The sequence below is a fragment of the Thamnophis sirtalis genome, unplaced genomic scaffold, assembly GCF_051295495.1.
Source record: "Thamnophis sirtalis isolate CommonGarterSnake01/CBP01778 unplaced genomic scaffold, rThaSir2_p1.2 scaffold_3, whole genome shotgun sequence".
NCBI classification, from domain to species: domain Eukaryota; kingdom Metazoa; phylum Chordata; class Lepidosauria; order Squamata; family Natricidae; genus Thamnophis; species Thamnophis sirtalis.
Window position 1 is genome coordinate 177,375,029 of NW_028261383.1, and position 23,727 is coordinate 177,398,755.

General features: G+C 46.1%; 1 protein-coding gene across 3 annotated transcripts; it reads left to right on the top strand.

Moving 5' to 3' along the window:
* Nucleotides 1-796: 796 nt before the first annotated feature.
* SYDE1 (synapse defective Rho GTPase activating protein 1) lies at nt 797-19,228 on the top strand. Of its 3 annotated transcripts, none has more exons than XM_087711102.1 (8): nt 800-987; nt 9,269-9,961; nt 10,751-11,470; nt 11,902-12,119; nt 12,897-13,023; nt 15,400-15,554; nt 15,822-16,050; nt 17,574-19,228. In XM_087711102.1, exons 1-8 carry the CDS (start codon nt 888-890, stop codon nt 17,993-17,995), a joined length of 2,664 nt encoding a protein of 887 aa, XP_087567228.1. In that variant the 5' UTR covers nt 800-887; the 3' UTR covers nt 17,996-19,228. The 3 variants fall into 3 exon arrangements, with proteins under 3 accessions (XP_087567229.1, XP_087567228.1, XP_013908114.2); XM_014052639.2 differs by having other exon boundaries at nt 9,272-9,961; XM_087711103.1 differs by lacking the exon at nt 15,822-16,050 and having other exon boundaries at nt 797-987; nt 17,574-17,903.
* The last annotated feature ends 4,499 nt before the right edge of the window (nt 19,229-23,727 follow it).

The following is a 23,727-nucleotide window of genomic DNA, read 5'->3' on the forward strand; positions in this document are numbered from 1 at the left end:
AGTAGACATGTGATTAGATGTTATGAAAATGAAAAAGTAAAAAACTTAAGAAAAAAAGCAAGGAGGACTTGTATTTGGTTTGCCTTAAGGGTTCAGGGCTGGAATCCGGTTTCCTTTGAGCCTTTGGGGGGTTGCAAAAGGTCCGGACGGGGGAATCCTCCTAGGGGGAACTAGGATCAGGACCATCTTGTCACACCCACCAGTCACATTACCACCTAGCCACGCCCAGCCACGCCCACAGAACCGGTAGTAAAACTATTCGGATCCCACCTACATGGGATCCCCACCAGATGGATCTGTAACTGGCTGATCAACCACGCTCAATGTGTAGCCCTTCATGGACCAGAGGGACCCGGGGGGGGGGGGGAGAGTAGGATACTTCCAGGTCCTCTTTTGGGCCCAGCGCTCTCCAGGACCTTCCATGGCCAGGACCTGAGCGCACTTTAGTCAGAAAGCCCACAAAGGTTTCCCAGCCACTAACAGATGCAGGATAAACGGCCGGTACGTTTCGAAGGATTCTCCTGGCCGGACCTGCTGTGCCCAGAAAGGCGACCTGGATGGGCAACGCTTCGGACGGCCACTTCTTCCCCCCGTGGAAGCGGCCCTCCTCTCCAAGACGCCGCGGAGTCGCCCCCCTGTTGCGCCAGAAGCCGAGGACCGCCCGACGGACCAAGACCGCCGCCCGCCTCCTCTCCCGCCCCCCCTCCGCCCCTCCGCCCCCTCCGAGCCCCAGCAGCCCCAGCAGCCGCCGCCGCAGCCGCCGAGGCTTGGCAGGCGAGCGGAGGAGGCATGCGAGGAATGCGCTTCCCGCGGAGCGCGTCCCACGGTCCGCCCCGCTTCTCCTGCCCGGGGCGCGGAAGGACGGCGCCGCTCGGGGCTGAGCGAGGATGGCGCAGCCTTTGCTCCGGAAAACTTTCCTCCGGCTGAGGGGCAAGGAGCGCCCGCGGGGACGGAAGGCGGCGCCCGCCGCGCCCCAGGACCAACCAGGTACCCGAGGGCGGCGCGGGCTCCGGGCCCCCTTCTCTCTCTCCCCCCGCGGGGCGCACGGAGTCAGGGTGCCCCGAGGGGGCTGCTGCGGGCCCCGTCGGCGTCTCCTCCGCAGCGGTTGGCCAAAGAAGCCAAGGAAACGGGGGGAGGGAAGAGGCTCCCGAGCTGGGCTGCGTAGCGCAGTCCGCCTTTCCGCGGTGCCCCGAGGGAGCCCAAGTGGCCGGGCCCGGTTCCAAAGGGGATTGCGGAGAGCCGTTCTCCAGGCGGCCCCCGGTTCTCGCCCCGGCCCCCGCCTTGAGACGGAAAGCGCCTCTGGCGCCTCTCGGCCCGTTCAGTCAGAGGGAAGCGGAGCGAACTTCTGCAGCCGCTGCGCCCTTCCCGAAAGCCTCCCCAGCGGTGGGGCGAAGGCCGGGGCTTCAACTGCAGGGAGCGTAGAAAGGGGCCGGGATCGAGGCCCTTCTGGGTTGAAGGGGGTCTGGTCAGCCGGTTGAAGGGTCCGGCTGTTTGGCCAACTGGCCCCGGGGTCCTGGAATAACTGGCCCCGAGGGCTGGGAGTTGCATCCTACAGCCAGAGAGAGGGAGGTTTAGAATTTAGAATTTAGAATTTTATTAGAATTTGTAGGCCGCCCTTTTCCCTGAGGGGACTCAGGGCGGCTCACACAAAAACTGGGAAAGGGGAATACAGACAGTAGGACAAAACATGTAATAAAATAGCAAACAACAAACACTCATCATTCGGGCGGGTAACTATCCTATCCCCAGGCCTGACGGGCGAGCCAGTTCTTCAAGGCTATGCGGAAGGCCTGGACGGTGGAGAGGGTACGAATCTCCACGGGGAGCTCGTTCCAAAGGGTCGGGGCTACTGCTGAGAAGGCCCTCCTCCTTGTAGTTGCCAGCCGACACTGGCTGGCCGATGGAATACGGAGGAGGCCTAATCTATGAGATCTTATCGGTCGCAGGGATGTAATTGGCAGAAGGCGGTCTCTCAAGTATCCAGATCCACCGCCATGTAGGGCTTTATGGGTGATTAATAGCACCTTGAAGCGCATCCGGAGATCGACAGGTAGCCAGCGCAGCTCGCGGAGGATAGGTGTTATGCGGGTGAATCGGGGTGCACCCGCAATCACTCGCGCGGCTGCATTCTGCACTAGCTGAAGTCGCCGGATGCTCCTCAAGGGCAGCCCCATGTAGAGCACATTGCAGTATTCCAGCCTAGAGGTCACAAGGGCCCGAGTGACTGTTGTGAGAGCCTCCCGATTCAGGTAGGGTCGCAACTGGCGCACCAGGCGAACCTGGGCGAATGCCCCCCTGGTCACAGCCGTTAAGTGGTGGTCAAATGACAGCTGTGGATCCAGGAGGACTCCCAAGTTGCGAACCCTCTCTGAGGGGTATAAAATTTGACCCCCCAGCCTGAGTGGTGGAATAATAGCCAAATCTTTGGGAGGGAAACACAATAGCCACTCGGTCTTTTCTGGGTTGAGCACAAGCTTGTTCACCCTCATCCAGTCCATAACGGCCTCAAGACCCCGGCTCATCACGTCAACCGCTTCATTGATTTGGCACGGGGCGGACAGATACAATTGAGTATCGTCCGCATATTGATGGTATCTAATCCCGTGCCTGCGGATGATCTCTCCCAGCGGTTTCATGTAGATGTTGAATAGTAGGGGGGATAAGACCGAACCCTGAGGCACCCCATAATTTAGGGGCCTAGGGGACGATCTCTGCCCCCCCACTAACACCGACTGCGACCTGTCCGAGAGGTAGGAGGAGAACCACCGTAACACGGTGCCTCCCACTCCCACCTCCCGCAGTCGTCGCAGAAGGATACCATGGTCGATGGTATCGAAAGCCGCTGAGAGGTCAAGGAGGACCAGGATGGAGGAACGTCCTTCATCTCTGGCTCTCCAGAGATCATCCATCAATGCGACCAAAGCGGTTTCTGTGCTGTAACCGGGCCTGAAGCCTGACTGGAAGGGGTCTAGGTAGTTTGCTTCCTCCAAGGACCGTTGGAGCTGGAAGGCCACCACCTTCTCAACAACCTTCCCCAGGAAGGGAAGGTTGGAGACTGGACGATAGCTATTAAGAACAGCTGGATCCAAGGATGGTTTCTTCAGGAGGGGTCTCACCACCGCCGCTTTCAGTGCGGCGGGGAAGTTCCCCTCCCGAAGGGAGGCGGTCACAACCGCCTGGATCCAGCCTCGTGTCACCTCACTGCAGTTAGTAACCAGCCATGAGGGACACGGATCCAGAACGCAGGTGGAAGTACTTACAGCTCTCATGGCCTTGTCCACATCCCCGGGGGTAACGTCTTGAAACTCAACCCAGAGCTGTTCTACTTGGTCCCCCTGCGCCTCGGCTGGAACTGCGGGGGTGGAGTCCAAGTCCGACCGAAACCGAGCAATTTTGTCCGCTAAGAATTGGGCATATTCTTCAGCTCTGCCCTGCAAGGGTTCCCCCGCCTCCCTTTTGTTCAATAGGGAGCGGGTTATCCTAAACAGGGCGGCTGGGCGGGACTCAGCGGATGCTACCAGGGTGGCTATGTGCGATCTTTTTGCTGCCCTAAGTGCCCTGGTGTATTCCCTGGTGCAGGTGGTTACCATTGCCCGGTTCGATTCGGACTTATCGGACCTCCAACGGTGCTCTAGGCATCTCCTCCGGCGCTTCATCTCCCGGAGTTCCTCGGTGAACCAAGGGGGTCTCCGGGATCCGCCGCCTCGGAGGAGCCGCAGTGGCGCAATCCGGTCGAGGGCCTCCGACGCTGCCGAGTGCCACGCAGCAGCCAGAGTCTCCACCGGATTGTGGGCGAAAGAGTCAGGAATAACCCCAAGCTCTGTCTGGAACCTTACTGGCTCCATAAGACGCCTGGGGCGGAACCACCTGGTCGGTTCCTCCTCCCTACAGTGGGGGTTTGGCCTCCGGAAGTCGAGCCTCAGTAGGCAATGGTCTGACCACGACAGGGGTATGATGTCACTCCCCCTCAGACCAAGATCACAAATCCACTGCTCCGAGAGAAATACGAGGTCAAGCATGTGTCCCGCTGAATGGGTTGGGCCCCGAATTACTTGGGTCAAGCCCATGGCTGTCATGGAAGCCATGAACTCCTGCGCCCCATCAGAGTTTTCACCGAGCGACGGCAAATTAAAGTCCCCCAGGACCATCAACCTAGGGAACTCAATTGCCAGCTCGGCTACCGACTCGAGGAGCGAGGGGAGGGCTGCTGCAACGCTGTTGGGAGGCAGGTACGTTAGCAGCAGACCCACTTGACCCTTGAGGTCCAACTTTAACAGCAAAGACTCACACCCGACAATCTCCGGAGCAGGGACCCTACGAGGAACTAACGACTCTCGGATAACAGCGGCCACACCCCCACCCCTTCCCTGGGCTCTCGGCTGATGCAGCACCTGAAATCCTTCTGGGCACAGCTCTACAAGGGGGACTCCTCCCTCTGGGCCCAGCCAGGTCTCAGTAATACATGCCAGGTCTGCCCTCTCGTCTAAAATTAAGTCCCGGACGAGAGGAGCTTTATGTACAACAGACCTGGCATTTAGCGACAACAGCCTGAGACCAGGGTCCTGACTACTTGCGCCATCTGGTCTTGGAGTGGGACTCCTAGGGCCGGAAGGAGGGATCTCTGTAATGTAGCGAACCCTCCTTCCCCGGTAATGGCCTGCCCTAAAGTCCCCGCCGTATCTGCCCCTCCCTGTTACGACCGCAATACCCCGACCCTCTCCCGTGTCTCTGGTCCCCTCAACCACCCCCGTGGCCCCCGCAACTCCCGGCAGGTCCTCCGAATCACGCATACTCATACACTCCCCCAAACAGTCCCCACGTAAGAAGTTAAAAACACAAAATTACAACAATATGATCATAAAAAAGTGGGACATTCATCCATCTCAAGCGTACCTCAAGCATAACCCATACAAAGACAGAAGAAAAAGGTGAAAGAAAAGAAAGAAATTATAGTTTCTTTCTTAGTCCCAGAACATGTGAGTGCCAGAAACCATCACTTGAATGGCTCTTATGTGCTTATGCCATCCTGCACCACCATGTGATCCCATTGGCACAAAGAGCCAGTGTGAAGAAGAGTTTGAGTGTTGGACAGGGACTGAGGAAGTCCATCTTCCAATCCCTGGTTGATTGTTGGATTTGCTGGGTAAACTTGAGGCAAATCCCTCTCTTTCAGCCCACACTGACATGTGGGTTCTGGCTAAAGTAAGAGAAGGGCGGACACCATGGTGTGCATTGCATTTACTGCTGGGGGAAAGGTGAGATAGAAAAGAAGCAGTAAACAAAAATGCACATGCTGGTTTCCAGCTGCTGCAAATAAAACTCTAGCTGACAAGAGATCCATAAATGGCTGGATGAATTGAGTGTTAATTCTGCAGGAATGCAGAAGATGTCAATTGCCATTTTTTTAAATTCATTCGGTGACACTGTAAGAATGGCCTAAGAAAATCTTTATATAGATTCCCTTCTCCATTAGATCTTTCACCATGAACATTCACAGACTCTGCTGAAAGTCCAGAAAATTGTGGTAAATATTGAAATAATAAAGCAACATGACTTGTATGAGGGAGGCTTACAGTCATATTGAACCAAGTAGCTAGTTTGGGATTAATAAACAAACACACCACTAGGAGGTCCTGGAGAAAGGATCTTGCTCTAAACCTCATTTCTCCTTCTGTAAATAAAAAGTAATAATCATGTAGCTTGTAGAAATGAGAAGCTGAACATGACATGTAAATTAAATGTGTTCTTCCAATTATGATAACTGAATTTTTTTTTTCTTGAGAGTATCCTACATTTCTGCAGAGAAATTTTGTTTCTGTTATTATCAAAGTTCTTGTTATATATTCAAGTCCACTAAACCCCTTTCTGATTTAATGTTAATTTTTCCTCCATATGGAAAAGCCTCTTTTAAACTTGTTTTTGGTCATTCTTTTGTAATTTTCTTCTTTTATGACTATAAATCTCTTTGAGATATCAGATTGAACTGAAGTCAGTTTTTACTGCTTGTAAAAACAATGATAAAGCTATCAAGATCTAAGTGTTTATTGTTTTTATCCCCAGCTTTTATCGGTGAACTTTCCACAATATTGATGGAAATGGTAATAAACAATTTCCCCAGTCAATGAAGATAAAATATTTTTTAAAATAGCGAAATAATATAATCAAATATTTTGATTGATGAAATAGAGTGTTCTAAAGTTTAATACAATTACTCTGAAAAGGGAGGCAATTCTACTATTCATGCTTTATCCAATCTCTCCTGATTTGTGACCTGCATCTTCATCCTTGAGTTATGCCTGAATCAATGGGGCTGTTCCTGGGCAATCAGTCTCTTAGGAGCTACAAAGGGAGTTCTGTCTCTTGGCCAAGGAGGGGACTATGCAGTAAACAACAGGAAATCCAGCTTGGCACGAAGTCCGAGCAGCTGGAAGTTTGGGACAGATATCCTGGCTTTTGCTCTCTTGAAATCCTCAGCTGCATTTCTTCAGGCCAAGCTCCCCCCCTCCCCCAACCCCCCCCCCTCCCTACTGCTTAAATCCTTCCCAATTCTTCTTTTGGCATCATCAGAAGTTCTGAAGGGTTGTTTCACTCGGAGAAGGTTTCATTTCAAAGGTCGCTCAGACTTAATTTTCCGTGTTTCCCTGTGATGGGAAGGTCTGCTAGTCTCTGCACTACATTATCTGACAGCATAATCGGGGTCCTATCAGTCAGTAGGAAACTGGACTCGAATTGAAATTCAGCCTTTTGCTTAGAGTCCTCCTGAATAGAGACTGAGTGGATGAGGGCACCAAATTTGCAGATGGTGATCATTTTACACAATTGCATATAGTGCGTAAGTAGCATTCTTTCCGGAATGGGCTGAATGTGCGAGTGGTTATACATCCTTGGTTACATCCTGTCTTGACAGTTGCCGTGTGCTGTACAGGCAGCTAAACAATTCAAAATACCTTGGCTAAACATTCAGTCTGTCTTCATGGGGTTTAGTTTATTATCCTCTGATCATCTTCATTGCCTTTCGGTTTCTCTACATCTTTTAAAGGCTGGTGACTGGAATTAAAGACGGGCTCTGACTAATGCAGGGCAGAATGGAAGGATTGCTTCCTCTGACTGAATATATCTTTGCCTTTTTTGCAGTCATACAACACCTTGTTAGCGCATATTCAGTTTGCAATACTGCAACTTCATTTTCACAAGTACTGTTACTTAGCCAGTGCCTCTCATACTATATCTGTCCATTTTATTTTTGTTTCTTGACTGAACACAGCACTTGAGTCTGTTGAATGTATTTATGTTACTTCCATCCCATTTCTCTAGCATTTCAAGATCAATTTGAATTTTATTTATTCTAGGATATTAGTTATTCCACCTAATTTTGTATTATCTGCAAAGAAGAAGAATAGAATAGACTAAAACTTTATTGTCACTTTAAATGTACATTAATCAGCATACATTCAAATGAAATTTCATTGCATTCAGCTCTCAGAAGATGACTATTGTGCATATACCCAAATACCCACACATATACCACACAGAGAACATGGTGGAAAAAAAGAATCTTGCAAATTTACAAGACAGATGGAATAAGGAACAAAACCGTTACAGAATCTAGTAGCCCTACTATAAATACTTCAAAGTCTCCTCCCAGGGGGGAGCAACAGAAACAGACCCTGAAGTGAGTGCGTGGGGTCTCTAACAATGCTTCGAGCTTTAAGCACATAGTGCTTATGAGCAATATCCTGACTAATGGGAAGCAAGCTTCCTGTAATCTTCTCTGCTGTCCTTGCCACTCTCTGTACGGACCTTCTATCTGAGGCGCTGCTACTACCAAACCAAACAGTTTGTTAAAACGCTCTCAATCGGGCCTCGGTTAAGCATTCCTTCTATCTATCCCTTATAAACGCATGTGAAGCTCCTTGCAAAACTGCTGTTCGTATTGCTGAAGAACCATTGATAAGTACTCTTTAGATACAATTTTTATATCTATGTCTTATTTTAATTGTCATGCCATCCAGCCCACATTTAACTACTGTATCTTGCTAATCTTGCTGATCAGTATATTTTGAAATGTTCTGGCATGCCTAAAATCAAGAAATTTTACAATAGCAATAGCACGTAGATACCACTTCACGGTGCTTTACAGCTCTCTAAGCCAGTGGGTCTCAACCTTCCTAATGCCGCGACCCTTTAATACAGTTCCTCATGTTGCGGTGACCCCCAACCATAACATTATTTTACGTTTTCTGTATTTTTTCAAAAATATGTGTTTTCCGATAGTCTTAGGAGACCCCTGTGAAAGGGTCATTCGACCCCCAAAGGGGTCCTGACCCACAGGTTGAGAACCACTGCTCTACGTTGTTCACAGAGTCAGCCTCTTGCCCCCAACAATTTGGGTCCTCATTTTATCGACCTCGGAAGGATGGAAGGCTGAGTCAACCTGGAGCCGATGAGACCCAAACTGCCACACTGCAGAGGTAGCCTGCTATACTGCATTCTAACCACTGCGCCACCCTGCACAATGATAACATTTCCAGTTTACTAAGGTAGTTAATGAACCAAAAATAGAGAACCAGATTTGTTTATGACAAATCCACGCTAACTACTGGGATTACTGCACTTTTGCAAGCCTTCAAAACTGATCTCTTTATTGTGTTCTAAAATGTTTTCAGGTGTCAATGTTAGATTGCCCTGTCATTGTGCACTCAATCTCCCCTTTCCTTCTTTTCGAACATAGGGACATCTTCTCATCTGGCACACGTCCAGTTTGCAGGATTTTTCAGGGAGAAAATATATATAGGGATTTGCCTAGACTATGAACTGATTCCTTCAATAGGGTGCAATTAATTTGGCATTAGAGATAGAATTTGATAGAGAGATATAAACCGGTTCAGAATAAAGGGACAGCCATGTTTCCATCCGTCTCAAGATTCAATATTCCCCCTTCAATATTCCTTCTTTTGTTTTGTTTTGATCAGTTTTTGTTGGCTGCCTTGAACATTCTCCAGACTAGAAAGTAAATCACATAAAATTAAAAAAAGACAGGTGATCAAAGGATGCAGCCCTTCAGATAGTTGCAGGAATGAATCCTCGTCTACGATGAGCAGAATTTGGGTTCCATTTTCTGTTCAGTAGGCGTCACATTTAGGCTTTGGCCCTTTTCTTTCCTCCTCCTGTTTCCTTATTTGGTAGGATTAATTCATAGTTATTTATTTCTCTGATGAAATACTAAGGGCCCATATTGGATAGATTAATTAATCAACTTCTGTTCCAGTAGATCCTTCATTGGAGCTGCCGGAGGATTTACATCGACCTTCTGAACCTAAGTCGGTGGATACTGTTCTGTTGGTTGATGGAGGCCAGAAAAGTGTTGCCATCACTGTGTCACGGAGACAGAATTGGGCCAAGTTCACCTGGAGCAGTCAAGAGGACTCTCATAAGAGAAGGCCACGCCGGAGCCTTTCCCCGGAGCCACCCACCCCGGAAGACATTGGCTCCGTGGCAGCCGGACCTAGTAAAGATGCTGACTTGCTAGCCACCTCCCCGGAGACAGGTAACCCCGGCCTCAACACCAAATATAGCAACCAAGGGGCTTATCTGCAGAGCCTGGAAAAAAGTAGCCGCCGGTGGGTGCTCTCCGCAGGGAAGACTCAAGGCGTAGACGACGAAGCTCCCACTTCCGCCACTGCGATGGAAGGGCTCCACAGGCCTGGCAACTCCCAGGGAGAAATCTGGTACAACCCAATTCCAGAGGACGAGGACCTCCCCTCCCTTGGGAGGAAGGGTGGTGGTGGTTGTGAGAATGGGGACAAGAAGAGGAACCCAGCGGAAGTTAAAGTCCCACATGAACGTACAGATATGGGCAGTGTAGATATGAAGGCAGCCAATAATGTGCAGATTTCACCAACCCAACGGAAGGGCGTTAAAGAAGTGGAGGTGCTGGGCAGCCACCAGTCTGAGACTTGCGGTGAGTTGGTTCTAAGCAGAGACTCGCATTTCGTCGGGAGCGTGAGAACTGACTTGTGGCTTTGGAGAGTTGGAGTCTGGGGACTGTGGGGATTTGGTTGCATGTCATTTAGCCAAGAGCAAGATTCTTCTTCTCTTATGCCGAGGCATAAGATATCCTGGGAGCATCTCTTCTTTTAAAGAAAGTTAGGGATAGAGAAGACAATCCCAGTCTTTTAAACAGCTGTTATGCTGAGTTTAGTTTAGCTGACTGTGCTTAGAAGTGCTTAGAAAGGATCCATTCTGAACGCCCAGCAGTGCCCCACTAACCCCTGGGAGTGGCTAGTGGATGTCTTGAAATGCCGTTTATCCTAAATGCACATTGAATTTAAGGCCGTCACTAAGGGAGAAGCATTTTCAGTGAAACCACCAGCACATATCATTGATTGGGTTGCTGGTTGTAGGTGTTTCCAATCATTCATAGAACCACCTAAAGTTTTGGCTGAAACTGTTGAGTTTAGCCGGATGGACATTCGTGTTCCTATTAATAATTAAAGTGGTATTTCAATTTTGGGGGTATCTGCAATAAACAAGGGGGGAATGTCTGCTCCTGCATTAACCGTTTATTCTGTATCAGATTGCTTTGTGGCTTTTTTGGGAAGAAGAGGGTTGCCTTCTCTAGTTGTCCCTTTTTCTGAAAAGCCACCAGGAAGGAAGCCAGTTCCTTCTCTCCCACCCTGTGCAGCTTTGGTGCAATGCCTGTTCCCTGCGGGATGAGCGGCCTTTGGCCTTACACGGTTTCTCTCCTCAGGAAAGGTACCTGCTGCAACTGTGGATCCTGAAGAAAGTCCTGCCGGGGCCACACTGGCGGCCCAGAACACCAGCGCCAGTCGGAAGAGCCATTCCTTCAGCAAGGCCAAGTCCCCAGGCCCAGTGCGAAGCCTCTCCATCAAAATGAAGAAGCTGCCAGAGCTGAGGCGGAAACTGAGCCTGCGCAGCTCCCGTCCCCGAGGGCCAGAAAGGGCTTCCTCTGCTAAGGAGTCGGGGAATGTCATCAGCCGCTACCATCTGGACAGCAGTGTGGGAGCTCCGCGACCTGTGACCCGAGAGAAGGCGGCCGGCCCTGGGGGGTATTTGAGTGACAGTGACTCCCCAGAATCTCCGGCCAAGGCAAAGGCAGGCCTTGGCCTCGAAGGGTCACCGTTCTGGCCGTACAGTTTTGCTGAGCAGCCCAGCAGTCCGGAGCATTTCTCTGGCCTTGTCAGCATCCACCTGCTGGGGATCCAGGGCTTCAAGCCTCCCAGAGCTGAAGCCAGAGAACTCTTCTGCATTCTGCAAGTGGATTCCGTCAACAGGGCTCGCACAGCCCTCCTGCCTTGCCAGGCTGCTGTCCTCCCCCTCAACCATTCTTTCCAGCTGGAGCTGGAGGACGCCCAGCTTCTCAAGATGGTGGTCTTCTCCTGTGACCCTGCGGTGGGCAAGAACCGAGTTTGCTGCCATGGCACCATCATTCTGCCCCAGGTTTTTCAAGGTGAGGAAGGCTGTTCGTGCCAATAGGTAGCTTTCTAAGGAGCTGCAGATAGAAACAATGTCCTTTGCAGCCCACCTGTCCACACAGTAGGAGGCTTCCTTCTCTGCCGGATCAGATCCTTTTTTTTTCACTAGTTCAGTACAGGCTACATGAGAAGAGCCTCAGTTCAACATCTTTATCATTCAGGGCTACTTTTAAACTTGTGATGGGATGGAAGTCAAGAGTTGGGATCCCACTCAGGCAAGGATTGTCTTCTTGTTGTCTCTCTTCTTTCTGCCAGCATAGCACGGGACCCAAGTCCTGCTCAAGATGCTGGTGCTGGGTATAATCTCAAGAGCTTCTGAGACTGAATTGACCGCATGGGACTTTCTGGTTTGGGGAAGTGGGGGGTCCGTTGTAGTCATCACATTCTCTAACATTTCTGGTTTCAGGTGGTAGGACCCAGCAGTTAGCCCTGCAACTGGAGCCTCAGGGGCTTCTTTACATCAAACTCACTCTGGTGGGTCAGTGGGATCCAACTAATTCTGAACAGGAGCCACAAGTCTTTGGAGTGAAGCTGAACCAGCTGGTGAAAAAAGAAGGCGCTGCCATCAAGGTGCCACTCCTAATCCAGAAATGTGTCACCCAGATTGAGAAACGAGGATTGAAGGTGAATGTTCTCCACCCCAAAGCAACCAATTTCCCAAGTTTTGTGTAGACCACAAAACATAAGAGTAGCCCAACCTGATCAACTCCTTTCTCCCAACCCAGATGCCCGTTTTTTTGTAGTTTGCCATCCATGTGAGATTTATTCATAGGACCTACGTGGCCACTTGCCACATACAAGGATTCCAGGCAGCTCACAACCATCCCTAAAACATAGTTAAAGACAAAGGCACCTTCCCTCCGAGTGCCAGGCCAAACATTCTCACAGTTCATCCCGATGTACTAGCCCGATGCTTTGGGGGAAGAGGCAGATTCCCACAGCCTTTCAGAATGCTAAAAGGGTAGAGATTCCTCTGATCTCCAGTGGGAGGATGTTCCTCACCAAGAAGACACTCCTCCAAGTCCCACCCAATGGGCTACATTTAAGGGGAGGGAACTTAAATGCCCCCACCCCGTCTAATCTCGTAGGGCAGGCAGATACCCTCAGGGAGAGGCATTTCCTTCAGTAACCTACCGTAGCCTTGTGCCATTAGGACTATAAAGATGATAATCAATACCTTGAATTGGAGCTGGAAAGCAACTGCAGGCCAGCACAGGTTACACAGCAGGGTATCCAAAACTGGACTGTTACAGCTTCTGGATGATCTTCAAGGCCAGTTCCATGCAAAGGCATTATGGTAATTGAAACGGGAGGTGACTAAGGCATGGCTGACTTCTTCCCTATCCTATTGCTTGCAGCACTGTCTGCTTATCCGGGTGATCAGCTCTGTTCTCTCTGTAGGTGGTGGGCCTGTATCGCTTGTGTGGCTCAGCAGCAGTGAAGAAGGAGTTGCGTGATGCCTTTGAGAGAGATAGCGCTGCTGTTGTTCTTTCTGAAGATCTTTATCCAGACATCAATGTGATTACAGGTTGGTGCCTACAGCTGGACTCTTGTTAGACTTTTTGACTGACAAAGTTCCCAGTAGACTCTGGAAAGACTTCTGGAATTAATAACATGTAGGCAAGTTCACATTGCCAATGTGGAGTGTGGGGAAAAAAAAACAATTTAGAAACACGCTGGAACTCATTGACTGCTGGGGCAATTAAAAGAAGTTTTTACTGCTCTTATTGAAACATTTGCTCATCATCATCACCACCACCACCACAATTATGGGATCAAGGCTCTCTAGCTATGACACTTCTTCCCTGTGTGAAGTCCAACAGAGATAGAGGTTCTTGAGGTTCTCTTTGTACACCCAGCCTTTTGAACCCACTCTGCCTTTCTCTGTTATGCAGTTCTTTCCCTCCTCTTCACAATTCAGATCACAGTTAAAAGAAGCTCAAGGAATTCTCTTATGTGAAAGGTGCTGATTCTTCTGCAGGTAGCTTGCAGGTGCTGGAGAAGAACCCATGTAGGTTGCTGGAAACTGGGTTTTCTTCTCCAATCTTTTCCTGAATTCAGGCCTTCCGCAGGTGCACACAGACTTATCAGTTAGGCAATGCGCATCTTGGTCCACCTCTTCAAAACAGAACATTCAAAAGCTCAACACAGGATTTCTGAAACCACGAGAGAACTTAGTTTCCCTTTGCAAGGACTAAGCTTTAGTGGGAATGGAAGTCTGACAGGACTTCAACTTTGCGTTTCTGAAAGGTCAGGAGATAAAGAGTAGGTAAGAAATTCATTCAATGCTAAACTGACTGGCGCTCTCAGAATCACTAAGAAAGAGCCCTTTAGTTTTATTTGGGTGTGTTACACAAATTCATTATCATTTTCAAAGTGTGTGGCACCACATTATTTGAGAACTGCTGGTTTAAGAAATTGCAGACTTTTGCCTCCCAAATCTCAAGGACTGCTCTATAAAGCAAAAATAGAGTTATAAGGAGACAGAACATCAAGCATTCGTATTCAATATTTTTGTGCAAAAAAGTTTATATTGATGAAAGAGACAATCTTTTGGGGATTATATTGCTGATACAACTAAAGATATGGAGACTAAATATGAACAATGTTATATTTAATATTTAATTGGGGAAACCTCAAGGCATTTTGGTGCTATTTCTCACCCTTTTGAATACCATGGATCCAAATGCATATTTTATAAAGTCTAGAGCCAGGGGAGCTCAAATTTCCTGTCTCATGTTTCCTCCGTGCCTTGGCCCACTTCCTTTCACGATAAAAGGCAGGTCGGGGTTAGCATGTGATGGCTGGGAGTGAGGGCTGCAGCTCAGGACTTGGCCAATTGCCATTATTTTGGCAGTGAAGCTGGAAATGGACTTGACAGAGTTCCTCTTATGCAGGTTGAGTGTATACAGGTCGACTTCCAAGTTGGCCGAGTGGATGGGCCCCAGCTCTATTGTTCCTTTCTATATATTGTTTGACGAATGATGTGAAAGTAAGGTTTTGAGCAGCAAAAGATTCAAATGTGTTGGATCAGAATGAATAGAACAGAACAATAGAGTTGGAAGGGACCTTGGAGGTCTTCTAGTCCAACCTCCTGCTCAGGTAGGAGACACTGTACTATTTCAGACAAATGGTTGTCCAATCTGTTTTTAAAAGCTTCCAGTGTTGGAGCATTCACAACTTCTGGGGAGAAGTTGTTCCACTGATTAATTGTCCTAACTGTCAGGAAATTTCTTTTTAGTTCTGGATTGCTTCTCTCCTTGATTAGTTCCTATCCTTTGCTTCTTGTCCTGCCCTCAGGTGATTTGGAGAATAGCTCGACTCCTTCTTTGTGGTAACCCCTGAGATATTGGAGCACTGCTATCATGCTTTTAATGCTTTACTGCTTTTAATGAAAAGTCCTCCTTTTCTCTCTAAATTAGACGTACCCAATTCCAATCTGTCTGCTTCCTCCCTCTGCTATCATTTTGTTCCCTTATCCAACCACTGAGGAAAAAACCCACTCACGTATAAATAGCAGTAGCACTTAGACTTATATACCGCTTCATAGGGCTCTCAGCCCTCTCTAAGCGGTTTACAGAGTCAGCATATCGCCCCCACAGTCTGGGTCCTCATTTCACCCACCTCGGAAGGATGGAAGGCTGAGTCAACCTTGAGCCGGTGAGATTTGAACCGCTGAACTGCAGATAACAGTCAGCTGAAGTGGCCTGCAGTACTGCACTCTAACCACTGCGCCACCTCGGCTCTTTGTGTATCAGGATTCTCCTTTCAGGGAACTTTAATGTGGCACAGATCTTGAAGTACCACTATTTGGGGTTTAATCCGGCCTTCTCTAATAAAGATGAAAGTTGAACCTACAACAAAGGTAAGGTTGAATTTTGTTTTCTGTTTTCCTCCTTTCCAGGGATCTTGAAGGACTATTTGCGTGAGTTACCCACTCCTCTGATCACCGACCTCCTCTATCAGGTGGTGCTGGAGGCCATGTCCAATAGGACGGTGGGGCTGGAAGTGAAGGAGCCAACAACAGCTCTCCTGAACTGCCTGCCAGAGGCTGAGAAGGTGAGGAAGCCTCAGGTGGAGAAGGAGAATTGAAGTCTATCGCTCTCAGACTTAATCGGCCTTTGAAAATCCTCTGTTACACCAAAGCCTCCCACAATGCATCATTAGTGAACTTCCCTATGGAGGGACGTCCTGAATACTCTTCTCTTTTCTTGTTGACATGAAAACCTGCCCACGTCTTCCCAGCAGTTGATTGTCGTACTTAAGACCTTTCCTTCCTTGTTATTGACAAAATGGGCTGAAATAACTTGTTATTTCCATTTTTAGGCCACTTTGACAATGCTGCTTGATCACCTTAGTTTGGTTGCTGCTTTCCATACCTTCAACCGCATGAATGCCCAGAACCTGGCTGTGTGCTTTGGGCCTGTGCTCCTGAGCCAAGGGGCAGGTGGGACCGTGGCCTCCAGATCTGGCCAACAGCATTGCACTGTTGCCAGCACCAGAGATTTTAAACATCATCTTGAAGTGTTAAACTACCTGTTGCAGACCTGGCCAGGTGAATGTGCAAGACCTTCAAAGGCATCTCTTCCATTCTTGGGGGCAAATTTAGCTTTAGCTTTAGTTGCTGGGTTCCTGTCAATCTCTTAATTAGTCCTAATACTTTTTGTTGAATGATAATGTGGTGTGGAGTATTCTTCTTAGGCTTTTGAGCTTTATAGTACTTTGTCTCCTTATTTGATCAGTCCGGAGTTAGTTGGTTGATAGTCTTAAATCTATAATGAATGATATTTCTAGAGAATAAAATAAGAAGCATATGTAATCTGGACAATTAGTTTGACCAAACAACATATTAAACAAAGCTATTTCTAAATCTTGGGTATAGTTTTAGACTTTGAGTCAAAGTGTGGTTAACTTAAGCTGGTGTAACTGCAGTTATTGCTGTAAGATTCTCTATATCATCTGGACATGGAAGGGAGGATTACTTGAATAACCTTCCCCTCTGGCCTTTGGTCATAAAGATGGGAAGCTGGAGCAATGGTAAAATAGGGATGTTATGGTCACAGCATATATATTTCCCCAATTTTGTTAATGTGTAAAATGGCAATGCAAATAAATAGGGACATTCCCATCTGTGTGTGTGTGGGGGGGCAGTGATCTTGTTGGGGCTGCCATTTCAAAATTATAATAAAAAAACAAAGTAATAATCCACTTCCCCAAAAAGCTCAAACCAGAAAATGATCACTGGTTGAATCAGTCCCTATAAAAGGGATTAAAACAGTCACCAAAGTAATAGTCCTCCAACAAATTGGTGCTCTCAGTTCACTGGGCGTTGCCTTTGGGGATATGGCTGGTTATAGAATGCAAATAAGTAGGTAAGTAAATAAATACATACTTTGAACAAACATATCATGAGAAGCAAAGGCTTCGTATGCATTTTTCCAAATATTGGATACTTTGGTCTTAATGCGTGTATGTTGCATAAATACATCTGGAACAGGATGTGAGGTTGTCCCAGACTTCAACCATGGAATGTTCTTTCTTAGGCAGAACAAGATGCCACTAAGCCACATGTAACACCAATGAATCCAGCAGGTGGAAGGATGCATATGAGGCCTTTGCTTCAAATAATAGACATAGTCATATTAAATTGATTGACTTACAATATCTCAGTTGGTTTGTGTATCAGTATTTGTGAGGTTAGCAATAGCAATAGCAATAGCAGTTAGACTTATATACCGCTTCATAGGGCTTCCAGCCCTCTCTAAGCGGTTTACAGAGTCAGCATATCGCCCCCAACAACAATCCGGGTCCTCATTTCACCCACCTCGGAAGGATGGAAGGCTGAGTCAACCTGAGACTTGAACAGCTGAACTGCAGATAGCAGTCAGCTGAAGTGGCCTGCAGTGCTGCACTCTACCCACTGCGCCACCTCTTTTTAAAAATGATGCTATGTTCTGAATTCAGCAGACAGATTGGAAGCTTTGGGTTTCTTAATCTAGAAATTGTGTGTCCTTGTGCCCTTTGGGTTAGCTCCCATTGCCTCTTGCCCTGCTTACCTCACTTTGCGTTCCTTCTTAGTGCCACGTAGGAAGACGGAAGACGGGGAACGCACCTTTCCAACCAAGCAGGCCTGTCGTCAGTGCCACCCTCCCCTGGATCTGCCACTGGCAAAGACCACCGTCACTACTCGAAGTCACCCAAGGGGATTGGAAAGTCCTCCAAGAAACCGTTATGCTGGAGACTGGAGTGTGTGTGGACAGCAGTTCCTGAGAGCCTCCCAGCCAGGCAGCGAGGCCGACTACGATGAGGTGGCAGGGAGTGAGAGTGACAGGGAGGAGGAGGACGAGGAGGGGGCTTTGAGGACCGTCTACATGGGCGATTTTGCCCTGGTGGAGGATGCAGAGACTCCCTTTAGCCCGAGGCTCAATTTGAAAGACTTTGATGCTCTCATCTTGGACCTTGAGCGAGAACTTGCCAATCAAATCAATGTCTGCCTATGAATCTCCTCTCAGGACTTCACAGCACTGCCAGCTGAAGTTGCCTCAGCAAGTTCTTTTTTCTGACTTGCACCCTATGCCAGTGCTATTTCTGGCCACAGATTTTGGCTCTCCCTTTTGGCTTTGGCTACTATTGAAGAGCCACCATGAGCTCTCAGTCATGGGCTGAAAGGTCACCGTTGATGGGATTCTCCCCTCAATCTATAGGTGAGCTGGGAACAGAAGAGAGGCAGGAGCTCCCAATCAGCGCCTTGTTCACGTATCTCAGTGAAATCCTCCTCGACTTGGAACCTTCCGGATGTGTTGGAACTCGGTGCCTCTATTTCCCAGCCATCGTGGCCAACACACCTGTAAGGCAGAGGCTGGGAAAGGCAGCTTTAAATGCTTCCAAGGAAGAGAGGATTTATCCATGGATTTTTCTTTTCTTTTCTTGAAAAGGTAAAATTGAAAACGTAATGTTTTTGTGCATGCTTTCCTCATCGTTCAGAGCACTTTAACTCATTCTGGAAGGTAGGTCGATATTATTCTGAATCTGTGCCTAGAATCCAGACTGAAACACAATATCTTACCAAAGACTGAACTGATCTGTGATTGGGATCAAGGCGCCTTTTTGCTCCTAATTTAACCGTTGTGCTCTGGGCTGGCCATAAGAATCTCCTGGAATCACTGAAGAAGCGCCTTTAGTGGATAATCTGATTGGCACTGGGCAGCTGGGAGTCTTATCTTAAATTCCACACAATTTCCCCCATTTCAACTTCGAGGTATTCTGGTAAATTAAAAGGGCAGTTTCAAATTAAGGGAAACACTTCATTTTGAAAGCAGTAGAAAGATTTGGAATGGCAAAGATACTGCATTTTGTAATTTTTAGCTTCTTTGGCGATAGTAGCTTATCACAAAATCATATAATCATAAACACAGAATTACCTTTTATGGTATTGAGTCCAATCTACTTTCTGTACTTCCTGTAGTGCAGGAATTCATGTTAAAGCCTGTTTTAACCTACATTCGAACATCTCCAGTGGGAAGGATTTCATCACCACACTGGAGAATTGATCCCATGGCAGAACATTCTATTTTACTCTGTAACTTAAATTCATTATTGCCTAATGAATTATTCCTATTCTCTGGATTAATAAGACTTCTGTTTCTTCTGCGTGACGACCTTTCAGGTATTCAAGGAATGGTGTGATAACCCTTGTCCTCCACATTTTCTCACAATTAAATATTAATAAATTATTCAATTTCTCTTGGTCTTCTTCCTTGAAAATTCTTGTTACCCTTTTCTGAACCCGACTCAATCTTTCTTAAATAATAATGCCCCGAACTGGTCAGAATACTTGTGGATCAGCCAGGTACTGCATCTATTACATATACCATATTTTTCAGAGTATAAGACACTCTGAAGTATAAGATGCACCTACCTTTTGGGGAGGAAGAAAAATAACTGCCTCTGCCACCCAGCAAATTGCCTCCTTGCAGCAAACAGCCTGTTTCAGTTTCAATTTCAGCACAGCCTGATTAGCACAAGCAGCTGATTGTCGGTTGGATCGGCCTCCCAACGATCAGCTGTTTCAGACTACAGGGATTGCCATAGTCTATTGCCGCTTCTGCATCCCCCATTTTCAGCCTCTGCATATCATTTTCAGCCTCCACGTGCCCCATTTTCTGCCTGTTGCGGGCAGTGGGGATCGGAATGGGTGGAAAATGGGGCACAGAGGCCAAAACAGGACATGTGGAGGCAGCAATAGGCAATGACAATTCCTGCAGCCTCAAACAGCTGAGGGTCAGGAGGCCGAGCCAATCAACAATCAGCTGCTTGTGCTAATCAAACTGATGAAGCTAAAACTGAAACAGGCTGCTTGCTGTTTGCTGCAAGGAGGCAAATCGCTTGGAGGAAGAGGCCAAAGGGTGGGGGACAGCAGGTGGGTGGGACTACATTCGGTGTATAAGATGCACCCAAATTTTCACCCTCTTTTAGGGGTGGAAAAGTGCATCTTATACTCTGAAAAATACGGTATGTGTAATTTTCTGTTTTCAACTTAAGAAATCTTAACAATTGTCTCTATTCAATTGAATTCTGTTACTTTCAGCTCATGTCTTTAATCTATCTGAATGTTATTTTTTTTCAAGTCAATTGACTATTGTAACTAATGTTATATCATTTGCTAATTAGATAAGTATTTATTCCACCTCTTCGTCTAAATTGTCAAACTTGTGTCATCACGGTGACATTACGCGATATACTGCAACTCCCCCCCCCTTTGCTAAACCGGGTGTGGGCGTGGCCAGCACATGATGCATCCCGGTCACGGGCCACAAGTTTGGCAGCCCTGATCTCAATCATTAATAAGGCAAATGAAGAGTACAGTGCCGAAGTACAGCATAAGGTTTCTGTCCCCATGTGATATACCTTTGGCTCATCAAACTAGATTGTTCCTTGAACAATCACAATGAGCATTTTGGGAATATGATTTTAAGCTGACTGTATATTGTCATGCTATCCATAATACTAATTATAATATTTGGGGGAATTTGGGCAAAGAATGAACAATTGTACCTATAGCATTTCTATAAATTACTAAAGGAGATAACTAATCAAAAATAAATGGTTAGGTTTGTTCTTGATAGATCCAGGCTGACATCTTATAATTATGGAATTGTTATCAGCTGCCTACTGATCAACCTCTTCAAGAAGATCAATGTCAGACTGATTTGTAAGTGGTTCCTCAGATCCTCGATTCCCCTCCGTTTGAAGATAAGGATTCTTTCCCTCTTCCAGTCATCTGTCACTTGATCAGTTCTTAAGGACTTCTCAGAAATAATGCCTAAAAGTTCAATTAGTTTGTCAGCAAATTCTTTCAGTACTCTTGGGTTAGCAGATTCATTTGAACCTGGAAATTTAAACCCATTCAGAGTAAATTTCTCTAGACTTGCTATGATCCGTCTTGAACTTTACGTATTTCCCCTTTTTCAGACTTGCCGTGTCTCCTTATAGACATCTCATCTTTTGGAGAGGGCTGAGTCTCAAATAAGAGCTAGTATTTCCATCTGTTGAGCAATTTGCTGATCAGATTATTCTTTAAATCATTTTTTATTTTATTTATTTAATATATAAAATACAAAGAAAAGTAGTAATAAACATTAGGGGAAGGGAAAAAGGGGGGGGGGAAGAAAATGTGAGGTACAAAGGGGGGGAGGGGGAGGCATTGACTCTTTTTAGCACAGGTAAAAACATTCCTGGCTCCACTTTCTGCTTTAACAAGCCATTTCTATAATGACAAATGTATTTAATTGACAAAAGCAAAGTCAAAATTTAATTTTTTTCCATCACAAGGATTCTTGTCTTCTTCTCTTTAAATGAAATGATCTATTTCACTATTCCTGCTTTATCTCCTTGCTATGAAAATAATATGTATTTCTATTTACACAAGGTTCTATTAACCAAGGTTCACTGTATTCTTTCAGATTCTTTGACCTTGAGGGGAAAATATTCTTTTTTTCCCCACTGTGTTTAAAATGCTAAACTTTTCTTTAAATACCTTTCTAAAATCAAAACTTTCTAATACCTCTTTTTCTTTAACTTATTAACATACATGTATTGAACTAGAGTATTAAATTTAAATTCCTTCCTTCCAAACTATCCTTACATAATATATTTTTTTCTTTCATATCCTTTTTAAAACTCCAAACAGTCAAATTTTGATCATGTGAGTGTGAGGATGCTGCAAGGGGTATAAATGTGAGGACTGGTTGTAAGTGTGAGGACTGGCCATAATTCACCTTTTCCAGCCTTCTGAATAGTCCCTATATATATATATATATTGGGAAATAAAACTCAGCCGGTCTCAGCTTCTCAGAATCCCAGCTCTTTCTCCACCCCATCCAGCCCCATCACTATCATATCGCCATGCTGTTTAAGCAGGTAAGCAACATGGAAGAAGTATATTTATTAAAAAATCTGCACTAAAAAAAATAGATGTGTCCTCCAAGGCTAGGAGGAAAAAGGAAATCCTGACCTTAGAGAAAAGAAAGGAAACAACTATGCCTAATATTGTGCAATGTGCAAAACGATTCAAATGTATGGATATTTGGAGGTGGATTGTTGCACATTCAGTCTTCCGGATGAGGGCCTGCCATGAAGATCTTCTAGATCCATCTCTGTTTATCCTAAAATCCTGCTTTCGGCTGTGTTAAAGAAAGGAGAAAGAGGACCAACGGGACATCCTTTCTGTTCTGAGGGAACAACCCAGCTTTAGAGTTGGAGCTCTGAAATTAATCTATATGGAAATGAACGGGAAAAATTAAGCTTTCTCTTACTCATTTTTTTAAAATAATTTATTTTTATATAAACAATCCATTTTCCATTAACCAGTGTGTCGTCTGGGTACAAATATTTTGTGCCAACATTTAAATATACAATCTTATTTATTATTTAATCTCATCTTGGCTTAATTTCCAATACCTTAAGTAGCTAATATTACAACAATCCCATTGTAATTTATTTAACTCTATTAGTTATATTAGCTGTTAACACATTTTCTATACTTCAGATAACTTCTTTTACTATTAATTCTCATGTCTATTCTCTAACCACCAGTAGAGAGATTCCCAAATTGTATAATAATCAGTTTGTTCTTTCTCTTTGATAGCGTCAATCTGTTCATTTCTGCACATTCTAATATTTTCTTATTCACATTCTCCTCTGTAGGGATCGTTTCCAATTTTGTGCAAATACAACCCTAGCTGCTGCTGTTATAACATCAATAATTAAATATAGTTTTTCTTTGCTATAATTTTCTGGTAAAATCCCCAGCAAAAATATTCCAGACTTTAAGTCAATATGTTGTTGTATCTTCTTTTCCTGCTACGTATGTATTTTAGTCCAGTATTTTTTTGCTTCCGCGCAGGCCTACCACATATGATAGGAGCCCGGTGTCTCGTGGCATTTCCAACATTTAGTTGATTTGTCTTTAAACGTCTTCGCCAGTCTTGCCAGTGGCCAATTACATCTATCAATCATCTTATACAAATTCTCTTTATATGCAGTTGACACTGTAATTTTATAATTTCTATCGTATAACCAAAGTTTTTAGCCCAAGCTATCATTGTTTCAAAAATTTCTACTACCCATTCTGTGTGCATGGCCTATTTTGGGGGTGTGGCTTAGCAGTCATGCGACTGGGTGGGTGTGGCCAATTTGATGTCACTCACCAGGAGATGTCATGGATTGGGTAAAATGTGGTGAAGCTCACTTAACAACGCTCTTGCTTAGCAACCAAAATTTGGGGCTCAATTGTAGTCATAAGTCAAGGACTATCTCTGCCTTCCTCTGCATGGCAGCCTTGTCCTAGTAAACTCCTTCTCCTTTCTGGCAATTTTCCTCTTTGTTAGAGGCACCAATATAATCGAGACAATGTAAGATTTCCTGTTGCAGCAGGGGGTTGGACTAGATGACCTCTGAGTAGCCTTCTAGCCCTAAATTGCAGTGTTGTTTCTCTCTCTCAATTTCTTTCTTTCTCCCTTCCCTGTGTGGGAAGCAACCCCCCCCCCCAAATAAAATATTACTCCCAGAAAAGCTCCTTCCACATGCCTGTCAGATAGATAATGAGATAATGAGCCTATAGTTTGGCTCCATTCACAAGCAGGGAATGATCCAAACCCTTTTAGAAACACAAAGCCCATATTGCACAAACCCCAATACTTCAAAAACATAGAACCATATAAGAATCCTACCT

What these genes read in the sequence shown, in the direction of transcription:
- SYDE1 (XM_087711102.1), top strand. Translation starts at nt 888, where the DNA reads ATGGCGCAGCCTTTGCTCCGGAAAACTTTCCTCCGGCTGAGGGGCAAG. An exon ending in CGCGCCCCAGGACCAACCAG is followed by an intron (nt 988 to 9,268) that starts GTACCCGAGGGC and finishes CTTCTGTTCCAG; the next exon opens with TAGATCCTTCATTGGAGCTG. An exon ending in GCCTGCCAGAGGCTGAGAAG is followed by an intron (nt 15,555 to 15,821) that starts GTGAGGAAGCCT and finishes TTCCATTTTTAG; the next exon opens with GCCACTTTGACAATGCTGCT.